The sequence below is a fragment of the Neomonachus schauinslandi genome, chromosome 6, assembly GCF_002201575.2.
Source record: "Neomonachus schauinslandi chromosome 6, ASM220157v2, whole genome shotgun sequence".
NCBI lineage: Eukaryota > Metazoa > Chordata > Mammalia > Carnivora > Phocidae > Neomonachus > Neomonachus schauinslandi.
Genome location: NC_058408.1, coordinates 113,656,361 through 113,672,149, shown reverse-complemented (window position 1 = coordinate 113,672,149; position 15,789 = coordinate 113,656,361). Strand labels below are relative to the sequence as shown.

Genomic DNA, 15,789 nt, shown 5'->3' with positions numbered 1-15,789 from the left:
CCCGAATCGCCAAGGAGATGTTGAAAAAGAAAAACAAAGCTGGGGGCATCACATTGCCCGATTTCAAGCTATATTACAAATCAGTGATCACCAAGACAGCATGGTACTGGCACAAAAACAGACATACAGACCAATGGAACAGAATAGAGAACCCAGATATGGACCCTCAACTCTATGGTCAAATCTTTGACAAAGCAGGAAAAAACATGCAATGGAAAAAAGACAGTCTCTTCAATAAATGGTGCTGGGAAAATTGGACAGCCACATGCAGAAGAATGAAACTCGACCATTCTCTAACACCATTCACAAAGATAAACTCAAAGTGGATGAAAGACCTCAATGTGAGACAGGAATCCATCCAAATCCTAGAGGAGAACATAGGCAGTAACCTCTTTGACATCGCCCACAGGAACTTCTTTCAAGATACATCTCCAAAAGCTAGTGAAACAAAAGCAAAAATGAACTTTTGGGACTTCATCAAGATAAAAAGCTTTTGCACAGCAAAGGAAACAGTCAACAAAACAAGAGGCAACCCACAGAATGGGAGAAGATATTTGCAAATTACACTACAGATAAAGGGCTGGTATCCAAAATCTATAAAGAACTTCTCAAACTCAACACCCAAAAAACAAATAATCAAGTCAAAAAGCGGGCAGAAGAGATGAACAGACACTTCTCTGAAGAATACATACAGATGGCTAACAGACACATTAAAAAATGTTCATCATCATTAGCCATCAGGGAAATCCAAATCAAAACCACACTGAGATACCACCTTATACCAGTTAGAATGGCAAAAATGGACAGGGAAAGAAACAACAAATGTTGGAGAGGTTGTGGAGAAAGGGGACCCCTCTTACACTGTTGGTGGGAATGCAAGTTGGTACAGCCACTTTGGAAAACAGTGTGGAGGTTCCTCAAAAATTTAAAAATAGAGCTATCCTATGACCCAGCAATTGCACTGCTGGGTATTTACCCCAAAGACACAGATGTAGTGAAAAGAAGGGCCATATGCACCCCAATGTTCATAGCAGCAATGTCTGCAATAGCCAAACTGTGGAAAGAGACGAGATGCCCTTGAACGGATAAATGGATAAAGAAGATGTGGTCCATATATACAATGGAATATTACTCAGCCATCAGAAAAGATGAATACCAACTTTTACATCAACATGGATGGGACTGGAGGAGATTATGCTAAGTGAAATAAGTCAAGCAGAGAAAGTCAATTATCATATGGTTTCACTTATTTGTGGAACATAAGGAATAACATGGAGGACATTAAGAGAAGGAAGGGAAAAATGGGCAGGGGGAATGGGAGGGAGAGATGAACCATGAGAGGCTATGGACTCTGAGAAACAAACAGGGTTTTAGAGGGGAGGGGGGAGGGGGGTTGGTTAGCCCGGTGATGGGTATTAAGGAGGGCTTGTACTGCATGGAGCACTGGGTGTTATACGAAAACAATACATCGTGGATCACTACATCAAAAACTAATGATGTATTGTATGGTGACTAACATAACATAATAAAATTTAAAAAAAATAGGCAAGACAGTATTAGGAAAGGAAGCAAGAATATATATGTGGTGGAGGGGCCACTGGCGCTGCAGGTTGTCCAGGCTTATGATAAAGCTATATAGGAATTAAAGAAATGTGGTAATACAATAGGAAGTGGCAAATAAGACCAATGAAACTACATAGAAATGCCAGAAAAAGACCCATATACATATGGGAACTTTTTATGTGACAGGTGACATTGTAGATTTCTACAGTGGTCTGCTCAGTTAATGGTGTGGTACAATTGGTTATTTCAATAGGACAAATAAAATGCATTACTACCTGTGAGTAAAGATGAACAGAACCTTTTCTTCTTCCCACTGAGGAAATGATCTTGTGTTAGCCTTCCAGGACCCTGTTTCTCTGAAAACCTGATAAAGGTGGACTATCAGCTGTGTTACCAGGTGCATTGGTTATGGTAAAAATGACCCCTGGACAGGGAGGATTATGACCATGACAATAATGTCTTGTTGAGAGTACAAATGGGGTGAATGTGGGAATTCCCTTGCTGTGAGCCTGAGGTTAGGTTCATGAATTATTATAAGAGATACTGGTTCCTGTGTAACTTGAGATTTCTAAGCCAGGGGGACTTAGGTACACACCTATGTGGTCTCATTGCATCACACCTGAGCTTACACTAGAATGCTGTTAGGACTCCTGATGAGGGCAAGTCTAAGGCTGTCCTGCTGACATGTTGTGACTTCACCTGTATCCTTTTGCAAAGCTCATCTGATACCAGGTGTGGCCTACTGGATCTTGTGAATGTCCAGTAGAATACAAGATCGCTGTTGGTGGTTGAGCAGAGTGGGCAGGGTACACTTTACACTGAAATTGAATCTAGGTGAATTAAATCCCCAAATATTAAAAGCAAATGTTAAAAAATTTTGTAAAAATATTTGAGAGTTGTATTTTTCTTACTCGCATAGGGAAGGACTTTTTAATTATTTTTTATTTGAATTATTATTTTTCTACTTCTTTTCATTTGAGTATAGTTGAGACACAATGTTACATTAGTTTCTGGTGTCCAGCATAGTGATGCAGCAGCTCTGTATGTTAGGGTATGCTCACCACAAGGAAGGACTTTTTATGTTTTATATATTGCTCAAAATGGCAATTAGCTAATCCACTAGAATTTAATATATTTAGCAAACTACTACTAAAATATGTTAACTTTATATTTCAAGTAATCCTTATTCATGTTAGGTTAAAAACTTAGTAAGTTATGTTTTGACTTGTTCAGCCAAATGAATACGCTTGGTAAGAGTGCTGGGTAGTTGTTTACATCTTTCCATTAACATGCTTGTTTCTAAAACTGATTGTGTTTGGGTCCATGTTCTGAAATGATGGCTGTATGTATTCCCACAGGAGGTATTCCAGGTCTAAGAAGTTTCATGGAATAAACAAAACACACACACATGTGCGCGTGTAAACATATTAGCAAGAGGGGAAAGATTAAGAAGTTCTACACAGTCAGAATCGCCAAAAGACACTTCAGAAAAGATGAAAAGACATGGTATAGGCTATGGCTTGAGAGGAGAAATAGGTATGAGATGAGGGTGGTCAGTTAGGCAGACGCCAGACCATGGAAGGCTGCCTGGACTTCAGATCTGCTGTTTCTTTTGCTCAGTATGCTTCCCTTTCTCTTTGCTTAGCTTTTCCTTTTGTCTTTTAGGTACAGGGCAGTTACGTATCACCATACTCTGTTACTGCATTAACACCACCAGGTGTAATTTGTATGTTTGCTTGTGTATTTTCTTTCTCCTCATGAGAATATATGTGCTCTGCAAGGGCAGAACACACACCTCTCTTGTTCATTGTTTTATCCATAGCACTTAGGGCACTATCTGTGCATACTAGGTCCTCAGAAAAGAATTGTCAAATGAATGGATTAATTGAAGCAGAATTACTGAATCTTTATTTTAATGTGATTTTTTTCCCCCTCTACACTCAATTTTTTTTTTTTAATTATGCAGGACTCTGAATGCAACAGAATGGACTGAAGTCTATGGGGCAGTACAAAATCTCATGGCAGAGACAGAATTACTGTCTTAGTGCTTAGATTATATAAGAACTAAAATAAAGATAGTGCTAAGAATTTTGTATTTACAGTAAACCAAATGTGATAAGTACTCATTATAAGAGTCTTCTCTGGGCTACAATGATAAGTTTTTTTTTAATTGAAAATGAAGCTTATTTTTATCAACTTTTGGAAAATAACTTGAGTGATTCAATAAAAATTCACTTGTGTGTGCATAGTACTTTATACTCTGTTTTGACAGATTGTAAAATATTTAATGGGGAGCAATACATTTCAGGTGATTTTCTAGAAGTGAAAATCACACTGACTGTGATTGTGGTTTTAATTCTATTATTGAAGACTTTATTACTCTTTTTAAGAAGCTATAGAAATCATATTTCTTTTAAACTATACATTCTTAAAATCATAGCCATAATTTTCTTTTCTTTCTTATTCCCGTAGGTTTTGGAAAATGCAGATAGCTCAGGGAAAGTAAACCGCTCTGTTCAGAATTTCCAACGCAGTAATTACGATGATCTTTTTAAAGATGCTACAGAAAGGTATAACCAATATGCTTATTTAGTGAGCTTTCTGTCTATTCATGCTCATAGCTCTGTCAGTGGAGACAGTGAATAATGGCCCTCAAATGTTTGATTAGTTTCTCAAGAGATAACTCTTTGTAGTAAGTACAACCTGATTTGGCTGGAAATTGGATGTATTTATGATCTCATAAATATGGTATTAACACAAGAAGAAGATACTCCTAAAGAATTTAATGTCTCTGTCATCTCAAGAATTATACAGTTCCAGAGTCTTTGTAAATGTGTTGGGAGCTATGGAGAGGGCAGTATACTTGAGGTAAGGTAAAGCACAGGACACAATTAATTCTACTAGAAATTATATAGGTTTCCAAGAAAGAAAATAATGTGCTAGAAACAGTAGAACTGTTAGCATGGTGAATTCTTGGCACTATATATGAAAACATTTAAAGAACCAAGAGAAAATAAATTTCCATTAGAAAAACAAAAACAATAACATTCGTGCTTATAAAATGTTCAAATTTAGGTGTTATATGCAAAATCATATCAAAGAAGAGAACATTTTAATGAGCCATATTTCCATAGAGATTTACAAGTAATATTAGCTGTAGTCACTGGAATAGCACCGCATAATAATGTATATAGTATAAAACTTGCATATACAACTTTCAAAAGTGCATTAAGTGAACAAAAAATAATTCAAAAGGCATTTTCAGATCCTATTATATGCTAATAGTATAGACCAATTATTAGATGCTAATTATATACTAAGCACTGTATACAAATGCAAAATATTACACAGTTCTTGCCCTTTAGTTTATAGTTTAATTAGGGAAACATATATGTAAAAGACAAATTTAAATACAATGTAGTAAGTATTATAGAGCCAAAGTCCAAGGATTGTGAATACAGAAGACAGAAATATGCATGGGGAGAGTTTCTCACCAGCTTCTTTGAATAAAAAATATTTAGGTTGGATTTAGGATCTTAAATAAGTAGAAATCTAGCAGGGGAAAAGGGAGGGGAGAAAATGTCAAGCTTGGGGAAGAAGTTTGAACAAAGATAAGAAGTTGTGAAAATATCTTATTAATGGTGAGAAATGTTATGTGTTAAGAGCTGTAGGGTACCTGTGAATTGGAATGCCAGGAAGCTTGAGAAGATAAGAGGTAGAGCCAAAAATATAATGTGGGCCAGAGTGTGAAGGAACTTGCTATACGTGAAACCAAGGAGTGCATATTTTAGTCAGTTTGTTAGAATTAAAAGGAAGTACAGATGGAATTTTTCTTGTATTAATGCATATATCTATCTACCCGTCTAGGAAGAGGATGGCGGGTAGCAAGGTGGATGATATCTGGCAAGAAATGGGGAACAATTAGATATTTATAGTAATCCAAAAAAAGATGAGAAGGAGAAAGAATAAGAAACTTGAAATGACTCATGGAAGCAAAAGAAAAAGGCATTTATTTTGTTAAGGTTAAAGCATAAGATGCACAAAAGAGATTAGTAGGGCTGACGATGAAAAAGTAGGAAGGGGCCAGATTGCCAGTAACTTAAACTTCTGTGAGGGACCTGGGTTTTTCCTGAAGTTGGTGTGCAGGTAGAATTAAATTTGAATTTAGGGAGAGTTTTCTCTAGACATTGGAGATTAGAACCAGAAATCACATTAGGAGGCTTCTGTTAAGTAGGGGTGCAGATGAAAGTGCAACAAGTAAACGGAATAGTGAGAAGCTGGAAAGGAACAGACAGAGAGTGTGGCTAGTATTTGAAAGAAAAATCTGCTAAGAGAAAGTTGAAAAGGGTGTCTATTTTTAAGATCAGGGAGAATCAAGTATTCTTATGTTATGGAAGAATTTGTACATGGGGAGATTAATTATATATATAAGAAAAGATAATTTTAGAAAAAATGTCTAGGAGACAGAAGGCACAGAGTTGAATATGGAAGGATTAATTCTGATCAGGGAGAAAGTAAGGAATAATTGAAAATGTTGATGTATCTAAGTACACATTTTAAAAAAGTAAGTTGAACGTGTTCTTGCTTTCTAACTTAGATTTTCTAGAAGGGGCTACATTTTTACAAAGGCAGAGAATTAAGATAGGGTCTACATGAGGATGGTGGTTCAGAATTAGCTGCCGTGGAAGGAAGGTAGAGGAAACTCAACAGGGACATACCAGTGTTTTCCAGATGGCTTTCTGTTGATATTGGAAACCCCAGTGACCTCAGTACTTTTTCCCCACAGCTGAGGTAAAGGAGGCTAGTTGATCCAAGATGGCTAGTTTGCAAGCCAGGCAAATGTGGGAAGAGATGGAGTTTGTGATCAGACGTTGGGACTTGGGAATGATCTCTGGAAGTGGGCCAACTCCAAGGGCTGACAACAGAAGTACGTAGCTGAGCTAAAATGGAGATGAATGTCAACTGAATAATTAATATAGATTATCAGAGATTCTTTCATGAATGTATATATTCTTTGAAACCATGAACAAATACATAAATTTCTTTTCTAGTGAGAGTGAGAGCCTATTGGCCCCCGGTGGCTCCTTTCTAAGAGAAAAGTGGAGCAGTGAAGATGAAGAGCTTGCAGGGCCATCCCAGACCGTCCCTCCTCAGCTTCCTGGTAAGACTTCATCCTCTTTCTATTAGCATATTCTTGAAGAGGCTATATTTCAGAGGTATGAACAAAGAAATTTCTAATATGAATGCAGGAAAGAGCTAAGAGAAACTTTTTTAGATGGGGAAAGCAGGGTTTCCTAGGGTTTTTTTTTTAAGAATGAAGAAAATGCTCCACACCCCACCTTCATAAGGGCAAATTTCTCCCTTTCTTTAAATATTTTAATACATCAAACATGTTAATTTAATAAAATGAGCTATTTATATTTTCTTATACTAGGAATTACAGATTTGTATAGACTAGCATATGACCTCCTTCCTCATTTTCTTAATTTCTTGCACAGTATATATTTTATAAGTAAAATAGGAACGTTTTTTTTGATTACACATATGTTGTAAGGAAAAAAGAAAATACAAATATGTATAAAAAATCATAATACTGAAGAATATTCAAAATTATGTGTGTATATTTATATTTGTATATAGTGTAAACATAAATATAACCATGAACATATCTAGATTTATACATATATAAATTATAAAAATTATAAATATAAAAACATATAAATTTCTATATATGTAAAGTTTGTGTGTGTGAGGTTGGGGAATCCCATACCTCAAAAAACCTTGGAGCTAGAGAGGATTATAGAGATCATGCATTTCAACCTTAGATCAAGTGCCAGAATCATCTTCTCTAATGACTTTTTTAAATTTGGAAAATGTCAAATCTAATTAAGGCAATCTCAAACTGTGTAATTATTAAAATACAGGTCTGACACAAAAATAGATTACAAGAAAATACTTTTTAAATACTGAAGTATAATCTACATATGGTAAAATTCATCCTTTTAGCATACAGTTCTGTGAGATTAGACAAAGGTCTACCACCACCATCGAGATACAGTGCATTTCCTTCACACTTCATATTTCTAGTATGCTCTTTTGTAGTTGGTCATCCCCTCATCCCACCACCAGCACCTGGCAACCAGTAATCTGATTTTGTTTGTTCTTGTTAGTCTTGTCTTTTCCAAAGTGTCATATAAATAGAATCATAAATATGTTGCCTTTTGAGTGCCACTTCTTTCACTTAGAGTAATTGCTTTTGTTGGTATTTAATTTTTTTTTTCTGAATAGTATTCCATTGTATGGCTGTACCAGTTTGTTTATCCATTCAGCAGTGGAGGGACATTTGGGTGTTTCCACATTTTGACAATTATGAATAAAAGCACTACAAACATTCACATACTGGTTTTGTGTAAATCTATGTTTCCATTTCTTTAAGGTAAATATATCTAGGAGTGGGATTTCTGAGTCATAAGTATATAACTGATAGACTGTTTTCCAAAAAGGCTGTACCTGTATGCATTTTATCTTTTTTCCTCCTACTCTTTTCTCTTTTTGTTTCAGTTTAAGGTAATTTTTATCAACTCATCTGCAAATTTATTGACTCTTTCCTCAGCTTTGTTAGTCTACTAACAAATAAGCCCATTTGAAAACAGTCTTTAGCTTTCTTACAAAGTATGTATGTATGTATGTAGGTATGTATGTATGTATGCATGTATGTATGTATTTATTTATTTGAGAGACAGAGAGTGTACTCGCAAGCCAGCATGAGTGTGGGTTAGGGGAAGAGGGAGAGGGAGAAGCAGGCTCCTGGCTCAGCAGGGAGCCCTGTGTGGGGCTTGATCCCAGGACCCTGAGATCATGACCTGAGCTGAAGGCAGACTGAGCCATGCAGGTACCCATCCTACAAAGTTTTTTATTGAGAAAACTTCCATTTGACTTTATCTTATAATTTCCATCTCTGTTCAAATTCCCTATCTGTTCATGCATTTTGTCCACCTTTTCCATAAGAGCTTAAACATATTAATCATAGTTATTTAGAATTCCCTCTCTCATGATTTTAACACATGGGTCATTTCTAAGTTTTTTTCTTTAGAATTGCCTTGGTTTTTTTTTTTTTTTTTTTTTGACAGTGATTTTGTCATTGCTGCTGCTGTTTCTTGTATGTCTTGTAAATTTTGATAGGGTGTTGATGTTGGGTGTAAAAGAGTAGAGATTGAGGTAAGTAGAATTTATGCCTGGAAATATCATGCCTGTTCTTCTGCTAGGCCATTAGTGTAGGTTCTTGATTTAGTGTGTTTGGGACATGAGCTGGATTTTGGTTTTGTGTTGCTTGTCATTACCTACAGTGAACTATTGATTTAGAATTTCTCACGATTTAAATTGTGCTTACTGTGGCAACCACAATGCTAGAGAGTTTCTCTTCACATTCCTGTCAATGGAACAGGAATGGAACTTGAAGCCTTCCCTGTGTACCTGTGGTTCAGAAGGGCTCTTCCCCACCCTCATGCCCCTGCTCTAGGGGTAGCCTGGTGCTGGTTGGCCTGGACAGGAGGGCAGACTTCTTTGTGGTCATAGTCCAGTCTCTCCCTTTGGCAGGTTCTCTGTTCCTGGTTGTCAGGGGAGAGGCTTTGTTAGTGATGCCGTCTCTCCTCACTATGGCATTCAAATTCTGCTTTGTATTTTTGGCAGGTTTACTGTGGGAGAAGGTTTCCTGTTCCTTGCTTAGTGGTAGGAGACTGGTGATAGCATCGTATAGGATCCTGAGCTCAGGACCATTTTCTGCCTTTCCTCCAGGAGTAGAGTGTTTTTCTTTAGCCTTTTCTAACTGGATTGGTTCTCTACCTGTGCACAACAGGGTTTGCTGCTAGTCCTCCTTCAGTTGAAGACTTTTGTTCTCTGGGGAGGGGGCAGGTCCAAATAGGGCTTTATACATTTTCCACAGTGGCAGTAACTCTTCTCTAAGCCTGTGCCACTGAGGGAAGAATTCCTTCCATTTCCAGCTCTGTGTCCACTTTTTTTTTTCTTTTTTGTTTTATGAGCACCTATTGGAGGCCTGTTGAGTCTGCAAGGGTGTTGTAAACTCTCTAGTATCTGTGGCTTCCCAGAATTCTATGCTCTCACACTAGGCCACATTCAGCCTTCAGCAAGATATTAAGGTTTTTTTTTTATCTGAATTCTTCTTTTCCATCTTTTGGAAATACTGTAAATTAACCCATTCCCCTGTTGACTTTTTTCCCTTTACTAATCTGCAACATGTATTCTTTACATATTTCCTATGTACTAGTGCTTTTTTTGTTGTTAGATTCCCTTGGTAAGTCAAGGTATATATTCATTTTGTATTTTAATAGATAATATCAGACTCCTTTCCAAAGGTTAGAGCAATTTATTCTTGCTCTAGCTGTTTTGAAGGGTTCAATTTCCCATATTTTTATCATCACTAGATAAGCCTTTTCCTAACTTTTGCCAATCTGATGCATGAAAAATAGCAGTTTCTCGTTACTGTAATTCACATTATCCTGATGGCTAATGAGAACGAGTATCTTATTGTTTGTTTATTAGCCTCTTTCATTTGCATATTTGTATCCTTTGCCATTTTTTTCTTATTATTTTGTAGGAACTCTTTACATTTTGGAAATCCTAACATCTTGTCTGTCTGACAAATACAAATTCTTTTCCTGCCCCATACCTAAGAAGGGAGACTTCATAACCACTGTGGTTTCTAGAATGTTTAGAAAGTTCTTTACTGGAAGAATGTACAAATACTCAAATTTCTCCCAGAATTTCCATTCCTTCCTTCCTTCATTCATTCATTTTTACTTAGATCACTAATCTGTCTGCTGTTAATTGCTAAGTATGGTAGACCTGTAGAAAATGGACTAGACAATTATACCAGCACTATTCACTAAGCCACTTTTCCCAATTAAATTTAAATATACATTTATCACATATTAAGTTCCCCAAAATGTTTGTATCCTTTTCTGTTCTCCAAACTTTTCCACTGATTGTCTTGTTTGTTCCTGTGGATATATTATTCTGTTTTGATTATAGTAGTTGTAAGTCATAGCTAGAAAGGCATATCTTCCCCTTAATTTTTAAAAAATAAATGTAAAGGGGATTAAGAGGTACAGACTTCCAGTAATAAACAAGTCATGGGGATGTAATATAAAGTATGGGGAATATAGGCAATAATATTGTAATAACTTTGGTGACAGATGGTAAATAGACTTATTATGGGGGATCATCTCATAATATATAAAGATATCAAATCACTATGCTCTTGAAACTAATAGGATATTGTATATCAATTATATTTCAATCAAAAAATTTTACAGGCTATTTGGGCTATTGCTACATATGGTGTTTTAAATTATTTTGTTCATTCCCATGTAAACCCTTTTGTTTTTTGTTTTTTTTTTCTTTCCCCAAATTTTTATTTAAATTCTAGTTAGTTAACATACAGTGTAATATTAATTTCAGTTGTAGAATTTAGTGATTCATCAATTACATATAACACCCAGCGCTCATCACAAGAAATGCTCTCCTTAATACCCATCACCTATTTAACCCATCCCTGCACCCACCTCCCCTCCAGTAACCCTCAGTTTGTTTTACATAGTTAAGAGTCTATTTCTTGGTTTGCCTCTCCTTTCCTGCCCCATGTTCTTTTGTCTTGTTTCTTAAATTCCATACGTGAGTGAAATCATATGGTATTTGTCTTTCTCTCACTGACTTATTTCTCTTAGCATCATACTCTCTAGCTCCATCCACTTCATTGCAAATGGCAAGATTTCATTCTTTTTAATATGGCCAAGTAATATTCCATTGTGTATATATATACACATCACATCTTCTTTATCCATTCATCAGTCGATATAAATTTGCGCTCATTCCATAATTTGGCTGTTGTTGATAATGCTGCTGGGGGGGATCGCTTCTCGGCCTTTTGGCTAAGATCAAGTGTAGTATCTGTTCTTATCAGTTTAATGCTGCTAGGGTACATGTATACCCACGTAAACCCTTTTGAAATTCAGATTAGAGTGGCATGACATTTATATTCATTTGGGAAATATTGGCATTTTATGATATTAAGTTTTTCCTTCTAAGTAAAGAATGAGGTGTGTCAGGAGATCAGCTATTGTGTGTGTGAACTACAAAATGGCTATTGCTTCAGGTTCACCTTCCAAAATCTCACATAAGAACCTCTCTTGTCAACCATCTTAACTGAAAACATTTGGGAAATAGAATTCTTGGAGAAGTAGTTCAGCCTAGCCATGTTGACATATTGCAAAATGACCACAGTCCATGTTTTGTCAACTTGGCACCCATACACATCTCTTTAAGCCATACCTAATCTCCAAATAAAAACATTATTATTCCATCTATGATGATACAGTTAACCTGTGGGCAACTGAAAACACGCTCTCACCCTGTTGTCAAAAGAGGATATAAAAATCTCCTTTTTGGTCTTTGAGTGATGTCTTTCTTCTTCAGCTAATTAACACTCCCCCTTAATATCCTGTAAAAGAAAACAAAAATATTTGGCTAAATTATATATTTGAATGTATATGACCTATATTTCTATAGGTATATATATTAATATATGTATATCAAATATTTATATTGAAAAAGATTTACCTGTAACTATTACATCCTCATTTGTGCAACTTGTTGCAAGGTTGTAGCTGGTAGATGCTTTCTTCTACCCATTCCATATTCTCTTTGACCTCAGCAAGCACCTCAGTTGGTTGTGGTTCCTTGTCTGGTAGGGTGACACAAACAGACATCCCTGAAAAGTCTAAGCTAGTAGCAGTCAGTCTAAATTTAATTGTTATAGTTTTCTATTGACTTTAATCACTGTAAAGGCACTCTATAAGATCACCTACATTCTAGACATACTCCTTCTTACCCCTACTATTTAGTAGAAACCCAATTTCGCCTTGATAATTAGAATTAGTTGTATCGAGGGGAGGAGCAAGATGGCAGAGGAGTAGGAGACCTGGATTTCGTCTCCTCTCAGGAATTCAGCTGGATAGAGATCAAACCATTCTGAACACCTATGAACTCAACAGGAGATCGAAGAAAAGAATAGCAACAACTCTCTGAACAGAAAAGCGACCACTTTCTGGAAGGTAGGACGTGCGGAGAAGTGAATCCGAGGCGATATTTGGGAGGATAGATGGCGGGGGAGGGGCCTCCATCGGCCGCTTCTGGCAAGTGATAGAGCCATGGAGCACAAAATCGGAACTTTTAGAAGTCGGCTATGCTGAGGGACGTCGCTCCAGTGGCTAAGCGGGGGTGGAACTCTCGCTGGGACAGTGTGGTCTCAGGACCTTCGGGGTCACAGAAAGACCGGGGGTGCCTGAGTGCAGCAGCGCTCCCAGGTATCGGAACGGGGAAGCCGGCTGCAGAGACGGAGCCGAGGCGTGGGCTCTCAGCTCAGGGTTGCCATAAACTGTGATCCACGGCACAGTCGGGCCACTGCTCCTCCAGCAGGGACCCAACAAGCGGCAGATCTGAGGAGACTCCCCTTCCTACCCCGGGAGGAGCAGCGCGGGAGTGCACTGCAGGGATCTGCTGGGTTTGGAGACTCCACACAGGGTCGGGCGCCAGAGATAGAAACGAGCAGTCATAGGCCAGGTGAGCACGGAGTGTGGCCGGAGACCGGGGAGATGGGAGTGATTGACTGCTTTTCTCTGGGGGCACACTGAGGAGTGGGGCCCCGAGTTCTCGGCTCCTCTGGGGCGGAGATTGGGAGGCCACCATTTTCACTCTTGTCCTCCAAAGCTGTAAGGACAGCTTGCAGGGAACAAAAGCCCCCGAGAGCAAACCCGAGCAGATTACTTAGCCCGGACCCGGCAAGGGCGGGGCAATTCTGCCTCGGCAAAGACATTTGGGAACCATGGCAACAGGCCCCTCCCCCAGAAGATCAGCGAGAACAGCCAGCCAAGACCAAGTTTACTGATCAATGAGAACGGCAGAACTCCAGCGCTAGGGGAATACTGCACATAGAATTCATGGCTTTTTACCCCTGATTCTTTAGTATTTCCAAAGTTAATTTTTTAAATTTTCTTTTTTTTAAAAATTTTTCTTTTTCCCTTTTTCAACCAACATCTTATCAATCCCTTTTATAAAAAACATTTTTATTTTTCATTTTTAGAGTCATATTCTATCCCTTCATAGTAGTTAACCTTAGTTTTGGTATATATATAAATTGTTCTCTCTTTAAAATTTTGGGATACAGTTTCTTCTAACAGACCAAAATATACCCTAAATCTCTAGTGTATGTCTTTGTTCCAGTCTCCTGCCTGATCACATTCTCTCCTTTTTTTTTTCTTAATTCCTCTTCTTTCTTTTTTCAACCAACTTCTTATCAATTTCTTTTATAAAATCTTTTATAATTTTCATCTGTACAGTCATATTCCATCCCTTCATCGTATTTACCCTTATTTTTGTACATATATAAGTTTTCTTTCTTTAAAATTTTGGGAGGCAAAATGCACAGACCAAATGCACCCAAAATCTAGTGTGTGGACTGATCTATGCATCATATTTGATCATATTCTGTTTTTTTTGTTTTGTTTTGTTTGTTTTTATCTTTTCCTTTTCCTTTTTTCTTTCTTTCCCTTTCTTTTCCCCCAGTTTCAGGTCTTTTCTGATTTGTTTAGTGTATATTTCCTGGGGACATTTTTACCCTGTTGGCATTTTGTTCTCTCATTCATCTATTCTCCTCTGGACAAAATGACAAGATGGAAAAAATCACTTCAGCAAAAAGAACAAGAGGCAGTACTGACTGCCAGGGACCTAATCAATATGGACATTAGTAAGATATCGGAACTAGAGTTCAGAATCATGATTTTAAAGATACTAGCTGGGCTTGAAAAAAGCATGGAAGTTATTAGAGAAACCCTTTCTGGGGAAATAAAAGAACTAAAATCTAACCAAGTCAAAACCAAAAAGGCTGTTAATGAAGTGCAATAAAAAATGGGGGTGCTAACTGCTAGGATAAATGAGGCAGAAGAGAGAATCAGTGATATAGAAGACCAAATGATGGAAAATAAAGAAGCTGAGAAAAAGAGATAAACAACTACTGGATCACAAGGGCAGAATTCGAGAGATAAGCGATACCATAAGACGAAACAACATTAGAATAATTGGGATCCCAGAAGAAGAAGAAAGAGAGAGAGGGGCAGAAGGTATATTGGAGCAAATTATAGCAGAGAACTTCCCCAATTTGGGGAAGGAAACAGGCATCAAAATCCAGGAAGCACAGAGAACCCCTCTCAAAATCAATAAAAATAGGTCAACACCCCGACATCTAATAGTAAAACTTACGAGTCTCAGAGACAAAGAGAAAATCCTGAAAGCATCTCGGGACAAGAGATATGTAACCTACAATGGTAGAAACATTAGATTGGCAACAGACCTATCTACAGAGACCTGGCAGGCCAGAAAAGACTGGCATGATATATTCAGAGCACTAAATGAGAAAAATATGCAGCCAAGAATACTATATCCAGCTAGGCTGTCATTGAAAATAGAAGGAGAGATAAAAAGCTTCCAGGACAAACAAAAACTAAAGGAATTTGCAAACACGAAACCAGCCCTACAAGAAATCTTGAAAGGGGTCCTCTAAGCAAAGAAAGAGCCTAAAAGTAACATAGACTGGAAAGGAACACAGACAATATACAGTAACAGTCACCTTACAGGCAATACAATGGCACTAAATTCATATCTTTCAATAATTACCCTGAATGTAAATGGGCAAATGCCCCAATGAAAAGACACAGGCTATCAAATTGGGTAAAAAAACAAGACTCATTGATATGCTGTCTGCAAGAGACTCATTTTAGAACCAAAGACACCTTCAGATTGGGAAAGTGAGGGGTGGAAAATCATTTACCATGCTAATGGACACCAAAAGAAAGCTGGGGTGGCAATCCTTATATCAGACAAATTAGATTTTAAACCAAAGACTATAATAAGAGATGAGGAAGGACACTACATCCTACTTAAAGGATCTATCCAACAAGAAGATCTAACAATTGTAAATATCTATGCCCCTAACATGGGAGCAGCCAATTACATAAGCCAATTAATAACAAAAGCAAAGAAACACATCGACAACAATACGATAATAGTGGGGGACTTTAACACCCCCCTCACTGAAATGGACAGATCATCTAAGCAAAAGATCAACAAGGAAATAAAGACTTTAAATGACACACT

General features: G+C 37.4%; 1 protein-coding gene and 1 pseudogene across 1 annotated transcript in view; both read left to right on the top strand.

The window, feature by feature from the left end:
* The window catches only part of LOC110589436 (tyrosine-protein phosphatase non-receptor type 20-like), a 41,605-nt gene that overhangs the window by 11,700 nt on the left and 14,116 nt on the right, over positions 1-15,789 (top strand). The window contains exons 3-5 of the mRNA XM_044916216.1: positions 3,229-3,282; positions 4,036-4,133; positions 6,615-6,724. Of these exons, the coding sequence (XP_044772151.1) occupies positions 3,229-3,282; positions 4,036-4,133; positions 6,615-6,724 (262 nt within the window). The remainder of the gene's footprint in view (positions 1-3,228; positions 3,283-4,035; positions 4,134-6,614; positions 6,725-15,789) is intronic.
* Positions 11,491-11,668, top strand: LOC123325247 (annotated as a pseudogene).